General features: G+C 39.8%; 2 protein-coding genes across 2 annotated transcripts in view; one reads left to right on the top strand and one right to left on the bottom strand.

The window, feature by feature from the left end:
- Positions 1–2,959: 2,959 nt before the first annotated feature.
- Positions 2,960–11,838, bottom strand: ppef2a (protein phosphatase with EF-hand domain 2a). The gene is made up of 15 exons (XM_025053406.1): positions 11,713–11,838; positions 11,545–11,599; positions 11,291–11,466; positions 10,940–11,057; positions 10,541–10,587; positions 10,236–10,402; positions 10,108–10,144; positions 9,776–9,952; positions 9,025–9,390; positions 8,150–8,335; positions 7,891–8,033; positions 7,055–7,161; positions 6,125–6,291; positions 4,415–4,502; positions 2,960–3,619 (listed from the first exon to the last, which is right to left on the bottom strand). Exons 1-15 carry the CDS (start codon positions 11,836–11,838, stop codon positions 3,366–3,368), a joined length of 2,214 nt encoding a protein of 737 aa, XP_024909174.1. The 3' UTR covers positions 2,960–3,365.
- Positions 11,839–14,100: 2,262 nt separating this feature from the next.
- Positions 14,101–16,706, top strand: part of LOC103397614 (flavin reductase (NADPH)-like) — a 3,609-nt gene continuing 1,003 nt past the window's right edge. The window contains exons 1-4 of the mRNA XM_008335941.3: positions 14,101–14,157; positions 14,932–15,154; positions 15,906–16,107; positions 16,635–16,706. The exon at positions 16,635–16,706 is cut by the window's right edge and continues 93 nt beyond it. Coding sequence (XP_008334163.1) covers positions 15,020–15,154; positions 15,906–16,107; positions 16,635–16,706 — 409 coding nt within the window. The 5' untranslated portion in view covers positions 14,101–14,157; positions 14,932–15,019. The remainder of the gene's footprint in view (positions 14,158–14,931; positions 15,155–15,905; positions 16,108–16,634) is intronic.

The raw sequence follows: 16,706 nt of genomic DNA, 5'->3' as shown, positions 1-16,706 counted from the left end.
TTGATCATTTGAGCTAAACAAAAAACATTTACAATTCTACAAAATGGCTGTCAAAAATGTCTGTCCTACAAGATATATTTTGTTTAACTACAGGCTATTAGCATAGCAAACATTGAACTGGGTTTGACAGCAGGTGTGATACAGGTGTCTGTAGCCAAAATAGTAATGGCTGGTTTATAGCTTTTAGCCTCAGTTTCAGGTTGAATTCTGACTCTAATATCTGCCTTGTCCTGACATGACTTGCAATGAGTCTTTTAGTAAATACAATGAGCAACCTTCCTGCTACAACATGTCAAAGTAGCTGCAAGACTAAAGGACCTTTATCATCCTGCTGGGTGACTAACAATTTCAACGAATCATAACAATGAAGCTAAAGGTGATTTGTCAGAGTTTTAAGACTTGTTTAAGCACTTGGGTTAGTAACTGAAGGCAAATACGTTTCTCAGGTTGTGTTCAGTTCCTCCTGCCGTAGTTGTAAACTGGGCCTGGATGGGTTTAAAATGTAAAAGTCGAGTCTAATTTTTCTAACAAATCAGCACAGAATTTTACACAAATTGTATTTTAATTGAAGACTATTTATGTCATTTGTTTTATGTTTATTTGAGCCACTTAAATTAATTTAACTTTAACTTACAAATTTGTTACATTAGATAACAATGTAACACATTTTTTCCCAGTGTCACATTTAAAGGAAGGTCATGTCCTACAGACATTGGTTGTATTATGTATAAGTAGTATAAGTAACAATATGTATTATTTCTTGTCGCCTTATGTGGTCCAGCCAACTGTCTAGGGTGCCCCCCAGCCCTCTTCTCCCATGACTGCAAGGATTGTCTTCTGCATCCCTCGTCTCATCATGCTAACCAAGGAAACATCTACGACGTTAATGACTGCCTCAGAGCCTTTGTCACAGTGTGACACATGGATGAACTGAGTGACATGTCTTTATTATGGTAGAACCCCAACTGTAAGACCACCTGCAGAGTGGCAACAATAGCTACCCACTCCTCAGAAACAATGGACAATCTAGGCCAAACTGCCTTCTCCCATTGTTCCACTTGTCCTCCTCCAGTGAGCTTTACGCTTACAGCACTTGGTAGTCGGTTGTTAAAAAACAGCCAAAAACAAAATGTTTAGTGGTAATATCAAGGCAGCACAGCTTCGGATGAAAAATGAATTTAAAAGCTCTCACACTCACTCCTCCTTGCTGCCTCTCATTCATACTGACATGTATGCACAAGCAACTGGAAAAAAAATAGATATTTGATTACAACGTCCAGAGTAAAACTTCGGAATGTGGAATGTAATTCAATTAACACTGTCTATGTCGCCCTCTGGCGTTGCCAGTACGTAAATGCAAACGTAAATGACTCGTAACAAAAAACAAAAACACATCCATCCATCCATCCATCTTCAACCGCTTATCCGGGGCCGGGTCGCGGGGGCAACAGTCTGAGCAGGGACACCCAGACTTCCCTCTCCCTCGACACTTCCTCTAGCTCTTCTGGGGGGACCCCAAGGCGTTCCCAGGCCAGCCGAGCGACGTAGTCGCTCCAGCGTGTCCTAGGTCTTCCCCTAGGTCTCTTCCCAGAGGGACGGCACCCGAGCACCTCCCGAGGGAGGCGTCCGGGGGGCATGCGATGTAAATGCCCAAGCCACCTCAGCTGACTCCTCTCGATGTGGAGGAGCAGCGGCTCTACTTCGAGCTCCTCCCGCGTGACAGAGCTCCTCACCCTATCTCTAAGGGAGCGCTCTGCCACCCTGCGGAGAAAGCTCATTTCAGCCGCTTGAATCCTTGATCTCGTTCTTTCGGTCATGACCCACAACTCATGACCATAGGTGAGGGTAGGAACGTAGATTGACCGGTAAATTGAGAGCTTCGCCTTTCGGCTCAGCTCCTTCTTCACCACAACGGACCGATACAGCGACCGCATTACTGTGGCCGCTGCACCGATCCACCTGTCCATCTCACGCTCGATTCTACCCTCACTCGTGAACAAGACCCCCAGATATTTGAACTCCTTCACCTGAGGCAGGACTTCATCCCCGACCCGAAGGGTGCATACCACCTTTTTCCGGTCGAGAACCATGGCCTCGGACTTAGAGGTGCTAATTTTCATCCCAGCTGCGTTACACTCTACTGCAAACCGCCCCAGTGCATGCTGCAGGTCCTGGTTCGAAGAAGCCAACAAGACCACATCATCTGCAAAAAGCAGAGATGAAATCCGGTGGACAAAAACACAATAAAAAGTAAATACAGGACGTTTGGAGGCTAAACCAGAGGTTACATTGAGGTCTTAGATCAGGGGTGTCAAACTCATTTTCACCGGGGGCCACATCATCAATACAGTTCCCCTTGAAGGGCCGGTTGTAAATGGAAGACTGCATAGATCAGGGGTTCCCAACCCCCGGTCTGCGGACCAGTATCATTTGGTCATTTGGTACCAGGCAGCAGTGGGACACACTGAAAAACTGTAGTTAATTTTTACTAATTTACTTCATTCAAATAAAATCCGTCATTTCCATTTACTTTCTTTATTTGAAGATCATATTTTTAAAATAATAGGTCATAGGTAACAGGTGGTACTGGCTGACCAATATTTTGAACCAAAAAGGTTGGGGACCGCTGGTATAGATGTAACTACTCCATAACAGACTAGTACCTGTTTCTGCAATTTATTATTTATTCAAACTAAAAATATTGTTCATTGCTGTGTAATAAAAAACTTTTAATTTCTCAGGTTGAAGAAACTCTGCTGCATGGACTTTATTAAATCCTTTCTAAGCTCCTGCTGGCCACACAAAACGGTTTGGCGGGCCGCATTTGGCCCCCAGGCCTTAAGTTTGACACGTATGTCTTAGATGGATAAATATTTTGATACAGACGTTTATTGTTCTTTTGAACTGTCACAGCTAGCAGTACTTCTGATGCAATAAAGGCATGAAGGTCTCTGGTGAATGTGTTATTTGGTATTTATTGAAATAAATGGATTGAAAACTGTTGAAACATAGACATTTTATTATTATTATAATATTCTCAGCTGTTGAAATAAAGAGAAGAATGCAGTTTTGTTGCAAACATTACTCTTTACATTTATTCTGTGTTAAATACAGCCAGATGTGAACAGGGATCAACAGTAATGTTACTGTAACAACCATGCAGACTATGACATGATGATGTTTGAATTGAACTGGTTTGTTTCTATTTAAAATTAATGAAAAATTCATTTTTCTCATCGACTGAAAAATTGATCCCATATGGGTCACACCATGTGACCAATATACTCAATATGGTGCCTGTCAGCAAAGCAGCCAGGGGCTGCTCTGAGGCTCTCTCTCGCCCTGTTCCACGTTCTTACTGCTGTTTAGATGTTGGGATCCTCGTCCAGTTTAGTCAGGTCAGTGGCGGTGGCCATGAACATGCTGCGGCCTCGCTCTAGTCGGCTCTTCTTGTCCGTGAGGCGGAAGGCCTCCATGAACTCATCGATGTCAATGCTGCCGTCCTGGTTGCTGTCAATGGCAATGGCCAGGTCAGAAATGGCCTCGTCTGTGATTTCCATTTTCAAGTAGACGCTCAGCAGCTTCCAGGTCTTCCTGAAGTCCTCCAGGGAGATAAAGCCTGAGGAGGGTTAGGTCAGAGGTCATGTGTGTTCAGCTGGATTGAACAGAAGGTGATAGTGGGTGTGTGGTCACAGTGTGTGTGTGTGTGGTCAATGGTGGGGGTTGGTGTGACCAGTGGATCAGTGGGTTAATCCTCATCAAGGACCATTAAGGACCTTAACTTGTTGTGGTGGTTAAGGAGGCTCAGAAAGACAGGACTGTGTTAGGGTTTGACTGTGGACAAAAGTGACACAACAACAACATGAAGCTGTGACTAATTTTACATCAACACGCACTGAGTCACAGTCACTGCGATGACATCATTGAAGTCCCATCAATTTCCAAATTCACAATTTCTTCAGTTTCTTTACTTCAATAACTATGTTCTACTATTCTAAGCATTACTGTAGCTCAAAACATCTGTTAATATGTTCATAAATATCAATTATAATGTTTTCTATTTTATAAACATTTTATAAAGGAAAATCAGAATTTTAATATTGTTCAGACAAAGATATGAATGTAAATTTATTTATATTTTTTATTATTAACCGTTTACCACTGGTAGTATTGACTATTTTATGACTAACTTTGTATTTAACTGTATTTGCACAGGAAGCTCATGAAACTTTACTTCTTTAAACAAAAATAATAAAGAATACTGTTTTTGCAGTCACAGATAACTGTTGATAAATGTTTCTTGATTTGATTTTTTTTTTTTAAATATTTTTTCAATTCTTTCAAATTCCATTGTTTGGTCTTTTTGGAGCAGAGCAGTTGTGTCCATTTGTCCCACTGATATCTTTGGTTTTACCTGAATTGTCCGTGTCCACTATTCTGAATATGGTCTCCAGAGTAGAGCGGTGACGATACAAGGTCTCCAGCAGACTCTGGTCAATGTGCTGCGAAACGAGAAAAAAAATGAGGGTAGAAAATCTTGGTGTTTGGTGATCGTTACAATTGCCATTTTCAAAATGGCAATTGTAACGATCGCTTCCGGTAGGCGGGTAGACGCCACGGTAGGCGGGTAGACGCCACTTCCGCTTCGGCGGTGTGGTTGTCTAACTTGACGGAGATGTGAAACGTTCCGATGTTGGTAAGCGCTGATGAACCTAAAACACTTTTTGTTTTGTACATAAAGCCATTTGCCTGTAATAAAGCTGTAGTCGAAGTAGGACAACTTTCGTGTTCACTTATTTTTCACTTCTCCACACAACCTTTGGTAAAACTGCTGTGTTTGTCTGAAGAAAACTCAAACTGCACAGCCTAAATCACAGCTAAATTATCCAAAAAGACTTTAATCTAGACCGGATCATTTACAGACCGTCTTTGACGACATGAGATCACTTAATCGACACCTCTCCACTCCACAGCTCCTCCCTGTTAATTACCATGACTTCATCCACCTGTCTGAACCAGCTGTCTACCTCCAGTGTTTAAACAAGGGGTGTCAAACTCATTTTCACCGGGCGCCCTCTGGCGTTGCCAGTACGTAAATGCAAACGTAAATGGCTCTTGTAACAAAAAACAAAAACAAAAAGTAAATACAGGACGTTTGGAGGGTAAACCAGAGGATACATTGACGTCTTAGACCACGGGTGTCAAACTCATTTTCACCGAGGGCCACATCATCAATACAGTCCCTCTTGAAGGGCTGGTTGTAAATGACTGTATAGATCAGGGGTACCCAACCCCCCGGTCTGTGGACCAGAACCAGTCTATAGGTCATTTGGTACCTGCAGTTTATTACTAAATTACTTCATTCAAAGAAAATCCAGTCATATCCATTTACTTTCTTTATTTAAAGAGAATCTGATAATATTCTAAAATAACAGGTCATTCAGACTCTGATACAAACAGAACAGAGTCTAAAAGATATTTTATTTTGAAAATGTAATGATCCTTCGAAGCTCAGCACCTTGCTACCAGTCTGTAGTAACAGATGGTACTGGCTGACCAGTCCTTGGAACAAAACAGGTCAGGGACCACTGGTATAGATGTAACTACTCCATAACAGACTGATACATGTTTCTGCAATTTATTATTATTTGATTAATTATAAAACATTTACTTTCTTAGGTTAAGAAACTCCCGTGGGCCCACACAGAATGGCTTGGCAGGCTGCATTTGGCCCCCAGGTCTTGAGTTTGACACATATGGTTTAAATACTCTCTCAGACTGACCATGTGGGGCTGGTTCTTCCTTATGTCTTCCTCATGGTCCTGGGTTCACCTGCTTTCACCCTAGGCTACAACACTATGTGTGCATCCAATCAGAAGCTCTGGCATCTCTCTGTCTCCCTGAGCTCCTGTTCCTACAAATGTTCTCTGTTCTTCATAAGACTATAAATCCATAAGTCTTCTCCACTTCCTGCTTCCCTTCACTTCACTTCTACGTTGGACACTGTGATCCCCCTGTATGAACTTATCTCCTGGTCTCTTCTGTGATTAGGACTGTCCTGAATTTAGTTAACATTTTACTCCTGCACTTTGGCTCCATTCAGATTCAGACAAACGTTCCTTACATCAGTGTTTGGTCCTTTGATGGCGAGGTCATTGAACCAGTCGTAGTAGTTCAACATGCCGTCACTGGTTTTATTGGTGACCAGCTGACAGCTCAGCATCCTCCAGGGCAGACCAAGGTGCATCACACTCTCCACTGCAGATGCCCAGTCAGTAAGAGACACCAGACCTGAGGGGTCAAACAGGAAGCTGCTGGTGGAACACAATCTGATCATTTAATACCTGATCCCTTCACTGGTTAATCGCAGTGAGATTTTCATACTAACAATTATTCAGACACATTTCTAAATATCTATATAAACAAAAGATGATTAAAGATAACTACATAAGCATATGGTGCATTCCAGATGTAGCTTGTGTGGTAGCGTGGCCGAGTGGTCTAACAGGCTGGATTTAGGCTCCCCTCATTTCGATGGTGTGGGTTTGAATCCCACTGCTGCCAATCCCTCCTAAATGTCTGGAAGAGGTTAATAAAGTTCTGCATAAAAGATGTTTTAATTACAGTGTAGTTCTTTCTATCTATCTATCTTGAAATGAAGTAGTAAATTTAAAGCTATTTCTGAAACATGACGTCCTTACTCAGCTTCTAGTCTCATTAATTACGATGAGCCTGTGTCACGTGACTTCTCTTTATTATGAAGACAAAACATTTTACTGTGAAAAAGCCACGTTTTATTTTATTTTATTCTAATATACATATATAACCGTCAATTTCATCTAAATTTTTTAATAATTCCCGTTTAATGTAGTTTTTTTCTAGAATAAAATAAAATAATTGAATAAATAAATAAATGCACGGTTCTGTACTTTTTACCAGTAGGTGGCAGTGTCTCTTTTTTTAAAATGATTCCTGCTTTATAAAGCAACCTTAAGAAGTGCAGAAGTACATTGACGACCGACATGCATCACGGAAATACTACACACACACGCACCTGTGTCGTCACTGTCGTACTTTCTGAAGGCACACACGAGATCAGATTTGTGGGAAAAAAGCTGTTCTCGAAGGACTTTGAGGGCGGAGCGTTCAGTTCGTCCGACACTGTAAACAAAACACACTCAGTTATAATAAATAGAAATTCAGTTACATAAAAAAAACCGTGAAAGTGTTTGTGTGGCCACTCCACAGACATGAGCTCACTGCCAGAAGCACATTTATGATTATTAATGAACCTTTGAATTTTTCCACAATCATCCGTTCTTGTTTTGTCAGTTTGTTTTGCAGCTTTTATCTTAATTTTCTAACTTTAAAATCCTAGTCTGCAGAGATCCGCTAAAATGATTGATTCTCAAGTTAAAATTAACTTAACTGAAGCACATCCGCTTTTGGTGGATGTATGTGTTTTAATGTAATATGGAAAAATGTAAAAAAAAAAAAAAAAAAAGATGTGGAACAATTATTCAAAATTCACCTTCACACAGTTAATACATCAAAAACTGACCTGACGGTGACGTCTGCACAAAAGCACGTTGAGCGTTGAGGCGGTTTGTAGCGCCCCCTTTTGTTTAACCTCGAGGTGCTTTAGTGAAAACTTGTCACAGTGTTTGTAAATGACAACATGTGTATTGATTGTGTCTTGCGGCAACACTAAAATAATATATCGATACATTATAAAGATACAATCCAGTTATGAGATAATTAATGTATTCATTTTTAAATCCCTAAAAAAAAAACAAAAAAAAAACAACAACAACAAAAAAAAAAAAAAAAACACAAAACCAGTGCCAGTTGTCATTGGTTATTGGTGTATTTTCTAGTGTGGCTCGGTACCTTTGTCTGACACTGAGCTCTCTGGTCAGCCTGCTGGCCTGGTACTGAATCATATAAGGCACGAGGTTCGGGCCCAGCTTGACGTAGGCTCCCCGGTTGCTGCCCACGTCGTAGTAATTAGAGGCAGAGAACAGAGTAAGGACCTACATGTGAAATGAGAGAAGAACTTGTTTTGTATTCATATTTTACAGTCTACTGACAGAAATACACGTGGTGTATTTGTTCATTCATGACCTTCCTATTTGACCTCTAGCCTCACCTTTCTGTTGTGACAAAACTCATAACCCTCCTGTTTGCACTCATGAGAGCGAATAATGAGCTGGAGGTTGTGTCTGTTCAGGAAATCCTCAGTGACATCAGGCCCCCAGTAGCAGCCCCCTCCTCGGACTTCATTGGGTATGCAGCCGTGCTGGGTCATGGGGTCACTCCACAGCAGATCCAGGATCTGGAACGTCACGGAAATGACACCGTGACGATGTCATAATGTTTACTTCCAGTCGTACATGGAAGCTGCTGACGCCTGACGTGTCCAAACCAAGTATAATCTTCAACATTAACTTTACCAAATCCAACCTGCTTTGTAGGACACTGACACAGAAACACTGAGCCTGGTGCTTAAAGTGATGACGACGGAGAGATTAATGACGCAGTGGATTACAGCACGGTGAAGCCCACTCAGTCAACGACCTGCTCTGAGGGGAGAGCCCTGATCACTGAAGACTAGAGTTGAACTGGTATGTGCTGCTGTGTCTGTTCTAATCACATTGAACATTGTGCTTTAACAAACTGATAATAATGTTGGGCAGTGGCTGAGGCTCAGATCATAGACATCGTATAAGAAATGGACATCCAGTTGCAGGGAAATGTTATAAGGATTCTTTAAAAAATTCGGCTTGTGGCTGTGAATTTTTATAGACATCTAATTACCAAAATTGGTAAACAGTTAACAGTAAAGTTGTAATATCATTATTCCAATAGTTAAAATTTCACTACATTCAGCCTTGAGTAAGTAATTATACTTTTAAAAATAATAAAAAGCAGAAACTTGACTTCAGCAGCAACAAACTTCAGGTTTGTTGTTTTTTTAGTAGAAAATGAAACTGAAAAAATCAGCCTCTGGTGTTCATCCTTTACCTGCTTCCACTCCTCATGGACCGTGTCACTGTTGACAGTGGACACAGGTGGCGGCGTCTCCTCCTTGAACACAGCTATGAAGGCAGATTGTCTTTTCCTGGGGAATTCCAGCTGATCCTTCACATTCACGTTGGTCCGACTGGAGAAGTCCTGCAGCGAGCGGTTGTGGAAGCTGTTACGAGATCCCAGGGTGTTGTTGGAGTAACGAAGGGACGCCCGGCGATGGAGGAACTTACTGCTGGACCAGGAGTCCTCGTCTGCCTCAGAGTCGATGGACAGGTTACCTGAGCTCATGTTTCTCTTCTTTGGAGGCCTTAGTGCTGACACATACTGGACAAAGACAAATATGCAGGTGTCAGGTATTTTCTAATATATATATATATATATATATATAATAAAACAACATCAAAACAAACACAGGTTTGTCTGTTTAACCCAGTATTTCTCAAGTAGTGGGGCGGGGCAGGAGAGAGCGGGGTGAGGTGCCAGGGGGTGTGTGAGGGGCTTCCAGTGGAATATGGCACACTGGACATAAGTGTACCACTGCTGTAATGCTTCAATGATAACAAGCCTCCAGTCACTAGGGGGCAGCAACTCATACTGTGGTTTGTACAGATAAAAATATACAAGTTATCAGGTTCTCAATAGTAGTTCAGTTTGCGGGGGTGTGGATCGAGGTGGGTGGGGGAGTGAAAACATTTCTGTCTCCAAGGGTGGGCATGACAGAAACTAATTAAGAACCACTGGTTTAACCCAACATCATGTCCCATGTCCTCACTGTGTGTCTGTCCACTCTGGCAATGACTCCCAGGTCAGTGGTGTCTGAGATGCCCCCGTGTAAAATCAGTACTTTCTGGTCGATCACCGTGGCCAGTGGTAAATAGCTGAAAATCTTCTGCAACAGCTTCAGGATCCGTTTACCATGAAGCTGAAAAAACAAACAAAAAAACCATACACCCACGCTGGAGATAAGTGATCATTTTTCTCACCCTTCCGCTTGAAACTGTAAACTGTATGGTGTGAATGATTATCTGAACCACCGGCAGTTAATTAGCTACAGGTCAAACAGTAGTCAGAACCCACCTTATATTTGGTCAGCACCTCCTTTGTAAAGCCATATCTGAACCAAAGAAAAACAACAAAAGTCAGATTTTATTACGGCACATAGAGGACAGACATCATTGTCAACGTCTAAGGTCATTTCCTTTGACCTCAGGTTAACCATGTGGTCTTCATGGTTTCCTCTGTTCAGGTAGACATCGTGGGGATAGACGATGAGGAACGCAAAGAGGATGAGGAGGATCTCAATGGAGTCCTGGCCCCGGTCCACGAAGTCTCCATTGAAAACATAGGGTTTGTCTAGGGATGGCATACCATTCTGTGACACACACACAGCAGGGCACAGCAGGGTGAAAGGTCATTCTGAAATCTTGTGAATGTCCAGACACACACATGTTAAATATGTAATTGATGAACATTCACTTGAAACAATTCCGTTTCACAGTTTGATTCTGACCTTGTAGAAAATCAACAGCAGGTCTTCTAGTTGACCGTGTAAGTCACCTGCAACGACAACAACTCATGATAATTATATTTGATTAAGGAGGAAAATATTATAATAATTTAATGGCTGTTCTAAACTTATGAATGTACTGTAAATATGGGAACACCATCAAAAACCTGAGAGTTGGTTGAATATATTTGTAGAAAATAGAAATTTTAAATATGTTATAAATATCATAATGATACATAATGATTTCTATCACATACCTCAGGGATAAAAATTAAGCAGTTGAATAAAGTTGTATTTTATGTAGCTATATGTGGTTTGTTTGTTTGTATGTAATGGCTGTGCTAGCTAATATTAATAAAAACCAGATAAGAAAAATAAAATCATCAACTTCTCTCAGCTCACCACATATTGTGATTTCTTTACTGTGGCAGGTGGAGATGCGATTGATGTTAGGCATCATCCGCATCAGTTTCCAGGTCTCTAGTAGGAGCTGCAGGACGTAGCGAGAATGCAGCTGCTGCTGGGACAGAGACTCAGTCAGCGACAAGTGTCCAGAGCAACACACATTTTCATCAATCGTTGAGAGCCTAAATCTGATGGTTATCAAGGCTCTAAGACGTTTTTGAGTCACAGGCTATGAGTGTATTGACGTAGGATGACATGACTGTGGTCTATCTATAAAAGGGGGCGCTACAGAACAAGTTTGGGAGACACTGCCTTGGCTTAGAAACATTTGACTCATCATCAACGTACTCTCTTGTCCCTGAAGGCCTCCACCAGCCCCACCGCCTGCTCCACCGTCAGGGGGAAGATGAGACGAGGTCCTGAGTAAACGTCTGGCACCTCGATGTTCTCGAAACAGAAGTATCTCTCCCACTCCGTATCACGACAGACCTCATTCTCTCTGAAGATGTGGGAAATTAAATTTCCTGAAAGATAACATCTCCAAATGTGATTCCAGTGCAGTTTGACCACTTAGCCTTCAATGGAGATCAGTTGGTTCTTACGCTCATTGCTGGACGGTGTGAAGTTGTCCATGAGGTAGCCAAGGAAGTTGTAGAGCTGAACAAAGAAAATAGATTTAATTTGATTTAATTTGACTTAAAAGTTAAATATTTAATAGAAACACAGGCACCTAAAAAAAGACTAGATCATGAGGATACTTTTTTTTTAACCTTAATCTGAGCCTGTTCTCCTGAGTATTCGATGGACTGGAAGATGTGCCAGGTGCATCTTCTTCTCATCTCTGTACGAGCGACATACTGACGGTACCATTTCTGGATGAGAACAGCTGCTCTCATGGCTGACATACAGACAGAGGGTTACCATGACAACCGCAGCTTTAGCATCATTTATGCTAAAGCTAAAGTCATAATTGAAAGTAACATGTATTTGCACTACTTCTGCGTAATTGTACAGTTTACATCTGCCATTGACTGCAAAACCAATATGAAGAAACATGTTGGTCTTACTTGTCACTGCTGCACGATGCGGAACAGACAGAAGACAAAAAAACAATGGAAACAACTCATAGGTTAAAGACAAAATAAAACAAAATAATAGTAACAAAATGAGAAAGTATACATGTGCACCTGTGTCTGTTACCTTTTCCTGATTGTTTTTGAAACTGGTCGGACTTTGAGATGCCACTTCCCATGACTGACGCTGCTGTTGAAAAACAATGATCCACAACTACATCCGGGAAGTTGACAACAACATTGCCTCAGAGAACAGAAGCTGGAAGATGTCAACTTGATGCTTTTAACTGTATCAAAAACACGAGTGCAGATCCAGTGACCATCTATGTTTTATTTGTATTATTTTATTTAAGTTCATTGCATTTCTTTTGTCTCTATTGACAGAACATAAACTGCAGTGTGGCAGCAGAAAGGTGAAACCTGGAGGATATTAGAGTGTGTGCCCTTTAAATCTCATTACCCGGTTGGTTCTTTTCTGACCGTGATGACCTCAATCCTGAGGCGGACGACCCTTTCTGTCTTTCTGACTTAAATCAGGTGATTCACAAAGCCCAAGGAAGTGATATAAGTAATATTTATTTATTTATTTATTTGGTTAATAGAGACAAAAGAAATGCAATGAACTTAAATAAAATAATACGAATAAAACATACATGGTCACTGGATCTGCACTCGTGTTTTTGATACAGTTAAATCCTTAAATCTATGAAATACAAATTATTAGACATTTTAGACCAAACACTGCAGGTTTATTTTAAACTGTCTCACTCTTAACTTTATTGTTTGCAAATGCTGCTTTTTGCACAAGACCAGATCAGCCAATCAGTGTAGGCGTACACCTAGAGCTTTAGACATTGGAGGGCTTTTTCAAATGATTAGGAAATAAAACATATCAATTCTTCAAATATTTTTTTTGTTTATACCAAATAATTTAACACAAAGGATTCTTACAACTAAAGCGTCCTTGTATGATCGCTTACGTGGCCGCCTATTTTATCCCGTCATCTGTTCCCAGGCTCTTTGGTCGTCACTCCCTTGTGTCAGCACGGTTTTTAAAGATCCAATTGCTTTCTTTCATCCTCCACTAGTTCTTCAAGTTTAGGTTAGAAACTGCAGGCTTTCACTGAGACTGTTCATTGCAGACAGGTGGATGTCACCACACAGGCGTCATGTGCGAGGCTATCCCTGTGTGACGACTGGTTTAGGCTTTAGTGCCTTGGTGTGATCCTTAAATCAAGGCAACAAGTCACAAGGAGATTACCTGAGCTAATGACTTGATGCGACTAGTCTGTGTCCTATAGAAGCCATGGTGCAGGTTTGCATAAAGAGAGAGAAAACAAGGTGCAGGTTAGCATGAAGAGAGGGAGGACAACATGTTGTTTGGTTTTAAAGCTCTGCTGATAAGAAATATAATAAGAAATAATAATGTGCATAATAAACATGTTAAAAGGAAAGTGAATACATAATAGAATTTTGCCTGTAAACGGAAATAAGTGAGCAAGTGTTGTCAAGTTATTGTTCGGGGATTTGAGGTGTTCTCATCTAGTCAAATTACTGATTATTCAAGTTTCTATTTCTTCACTAGGGAGTTGAGCAATGTTAAAAAACAGAAAGTACTTGCACTTATTCAGTTGTTCCACTAGAGAGCAGAAGATAGCTGTCGATTTTTGCAGCGTTTAACCGTTCAATAGATATAATCTTTTTTCTCCTAGAATATTTAAAAATTAAAATGTTAATTTAAAGTTAAATGTATTGTACGACTACAAAATTAAAAATCGCTATCAAAACGGAAAGGTTCAAAACAACTATAAAAACAACAACATAATAATAACAATAATAATAACAATAATAATAATAATAATAATAATAATAATAATAATAATAATAATAATAATAATAATAATAATAATAATAATAATAATAATAATAATAATAATAATAATAATAATAATAATAATAATAATAATAATAATAATAATAGTAATAGTAATAGTAATATGTGTTGTTGTGTATTTGTTTAAAAAAAACAAGTAAAAACATTTTTAAAAAGAAGTGTAACGAACAACGGCAAGCACTGTTAACTGTTGCACTTTTAAAGGCCACCTTCCTGTGGCAGAAGTGGATGACTTCCGCATAGCTCAGGTCAGTTTCGTTTGCGAACTAAGCTAACTTTGTTAGCAGCTGTAAACACGTCATTCTGTTCTTTTACATGAAAAAAAAGCGATGTGTGTGTTTTATTTACAAGAATGAAACGCAGTTTTTACATGTGCCGCAAATGTTTGTGTTTCATTTTCAATACAAAAAAGACTTTTGAGCTAGAGTCAATTCCATTACATGCACAGCAGTGTTTTGATGTTGACAGTGTGACGACGATAATTGGAATACGATGCTGTATCAAATGCTGTACGACTTGAGTCTTTTTAGGAGCTGACATTTTTGTCAAGGGCCTCAAGCCAATATTGTACTATACTAAACTGGTATTCCTGTTATCTCATGTTTTAATGCACATTTCAGAAACGTCGTCGTTCAATTCAATTTGTTTTGGGTAAAAGCTTACAGTTCATCATTTAACTGGAGCCCTTTGACGCTATAAATTCTAAATGTTTACACTTTTTAAATTCAAAATAAATCACAAAAAACATCAAGGCCATGTTCTAAATGGGGTTTTTGTGTGTGTGTTGTTGAATATAATGTTTTTTGTTCAGTTTTCTCTCCTCTAGTTGCCCTTTCACAGCTGTTTACCTAATTCAAGGAATCGATTGTTTGTTATGGAAATTAAAACAGACCAAGAGAAATTGAAGATGTCTGATGTAACTGAAAACTTTAACAATTTGGGCTTTGTTTCTTTAAAAGAAAAATCATAACAGGCTTTTTTACTTCACCATAAAATCATTTTTTCACACTGTTGCCAAACAGAGAGGGATCCTCCCCTCGGTGACTTAAAGAGTTCAGAGCATTGGAAACATTGCCTTTGTCATTGATCAGTCCTGACTGAACTGTGAGGATGAGAATTGCTGTGCTGGGAGCCACTGGGCAGACTGGTCAGTATCTGGTCAACCAGGCTTTGCAGCAAGGTCACACGGTCACTGCAATTGTCAGGAACCCGGGGAAGCTCACCGTACACCATGATAACCTCAAGGTAAAGTAACACAGTAGGTGGAATGTGCTGTGTGATTTTGTCTGTCGCTGGTTATTCTCTGACAGCTCAAAGTTCACTCTGTGTGATCTTAGGTCAGAGCGTGTTGTGTTCAGGTGTAGTTATGGTGTAGGAAAACTGGCTAGTGATACAGTACAGTACAATGCATATTTTGCCGTGGGTTCACACAATGTGAAACTGGTTTAAATGATAATGTGGACTAAAGCAAAAAAAGTTTTGTTATTTTTCTTCTTTATAAATAAAGTCATTTGACTTGAGTCTTTGACAGAAAATTTAAAAAAAGTTTTACATTTAATCATTTAGTTGTTACTTCTGGGCAGAAGTTCCTTCCTTTGTATGAGTTTTGTGGGTTTGTTTTCTAAATATCCTCCAAAATTTAATATAATCTAAAAACATGAACGTGGAGAAGACTTTTGTGACAATATAAATAATGTATAAACGTGAGTATGAGTGGTTGTTTTTCTGTTTAAAGAATGAAACCGTGTTATTGTCGAGTCCCAGGACAACAAAGAAAATGTATATTTGAATTAACCTTAAAATTGTGTTTTGATCTCCGTTTTAATACAAATACTTTCCACTTTTCAACAGAACAGATTAGGTTTTGTTGTCTGTGAAAAAGATTAAAAAACAAGTTGCTGCTGCCTCTGCAGTCAACTTTGCAAAATGTTGTTTTATTTTATTTTTTTAATTTAAAAGGAACAATAGTGAACTGTTTTCTACCCTGTCTGTCCAGGTGGTGGAGGCTGATGTTTTTTCAGCCGACAGTCTGAAGGCTCATTTCCAGGGACATGATGTGGTCATGTCCTGCCTTGGCTTCTCGACCTCCTTTTTTTCTGCAGTCACCGGCTACACTCTGTCCATGACTGCTGTGGTAAACGCCATGAAAGAAGCCGAGGTCAACAGAGTCATTGCTATGACGTCATGGTACACCGAGCGTGAGTCCAACTTCCTGGAACTGATCCACATAATCATCAAAATTAATCAGACTGGTCCATGGAGCCATAACTGAAATGTCCATGTTTTGTTTTTCTTTACTAATTCACTTTCACATCTTTAGACGCTTATTAGCAGCAAAATGCTAAGCTAGGAGCGTGAGCCATGATGCTTGAAAACCAGACAAACAAACAGTACTTTCCCTCAAATTAATTTAAAACACATATGTACAGAATTTAGTCAAATTAAAGTGCCATAGATAATTGCAATAAACATGCAGTTCATACATGAGTTTCAGTAAACATGAAATGAAACAGTACAACGTTTTTGAACAATTTTGGCAATTTTTTGGGGTTTGTGCATTTCTGTGTATTTCAGACTTAATATAATTACACTGTATGGGGTAGACAGTGTCATTTAACCTGTTATACTTTTTAGTATAGTATTAGTTTTTATCATTTAATTGTCTTTACAGTAAATGTTTATGTGAAGATGAAAAAAAATGTTTTGTCATCTGTTTAATCATTAGCCAACTCTGGAACTCAGTCCCCTTATCTCATCCGCTTCCTTCTGCTGCCCATGATCCGAAGCGTCCTGACCA

Source organism: Cynoglossus semilaevis, chromosome Z, assembly GCF_000523025.1.
Source record: "Cynoglossus semilaevis isolate Cse_v1.0 chromosome Z, Cse_v1.0, whole genome shotgun sequence".
In the NCBI taxonomy this organism is placed as follows: Eukaryota; Metazoa; Chordata; class Actinopteri; order Pleuronectiformes; family Cynoglossidae; genus Cynoglossus; species Cynoglossus semilaevis.
This window is presented reverse-complemented; position numbering and strand designations above follow the sequence as displayed.

Coding starts and splice junctions, on each gene's coding strand:
- ppef2a (XM_025053406.1), bottom strand. CDS start 11,838: ATGAGAGCAGCTGTTCTCATCCAGAAATGGTACCGTCAGTATGTCGCT. Junction 9,953..10,107: donor AGGTGCTGACCAAATATAAG/GTGGGTTCTGAC, acceptor TTGTTTTTTCAG/CTTCATGGTAAACGGATCCT. Junction 8,034..8,149: donor AGTTTTGTCACAACAGAAAG/GTGAGGCTAGAG, acceptor TTTCACATGTAG/GTCCTTACTCTGTTCTCTGC.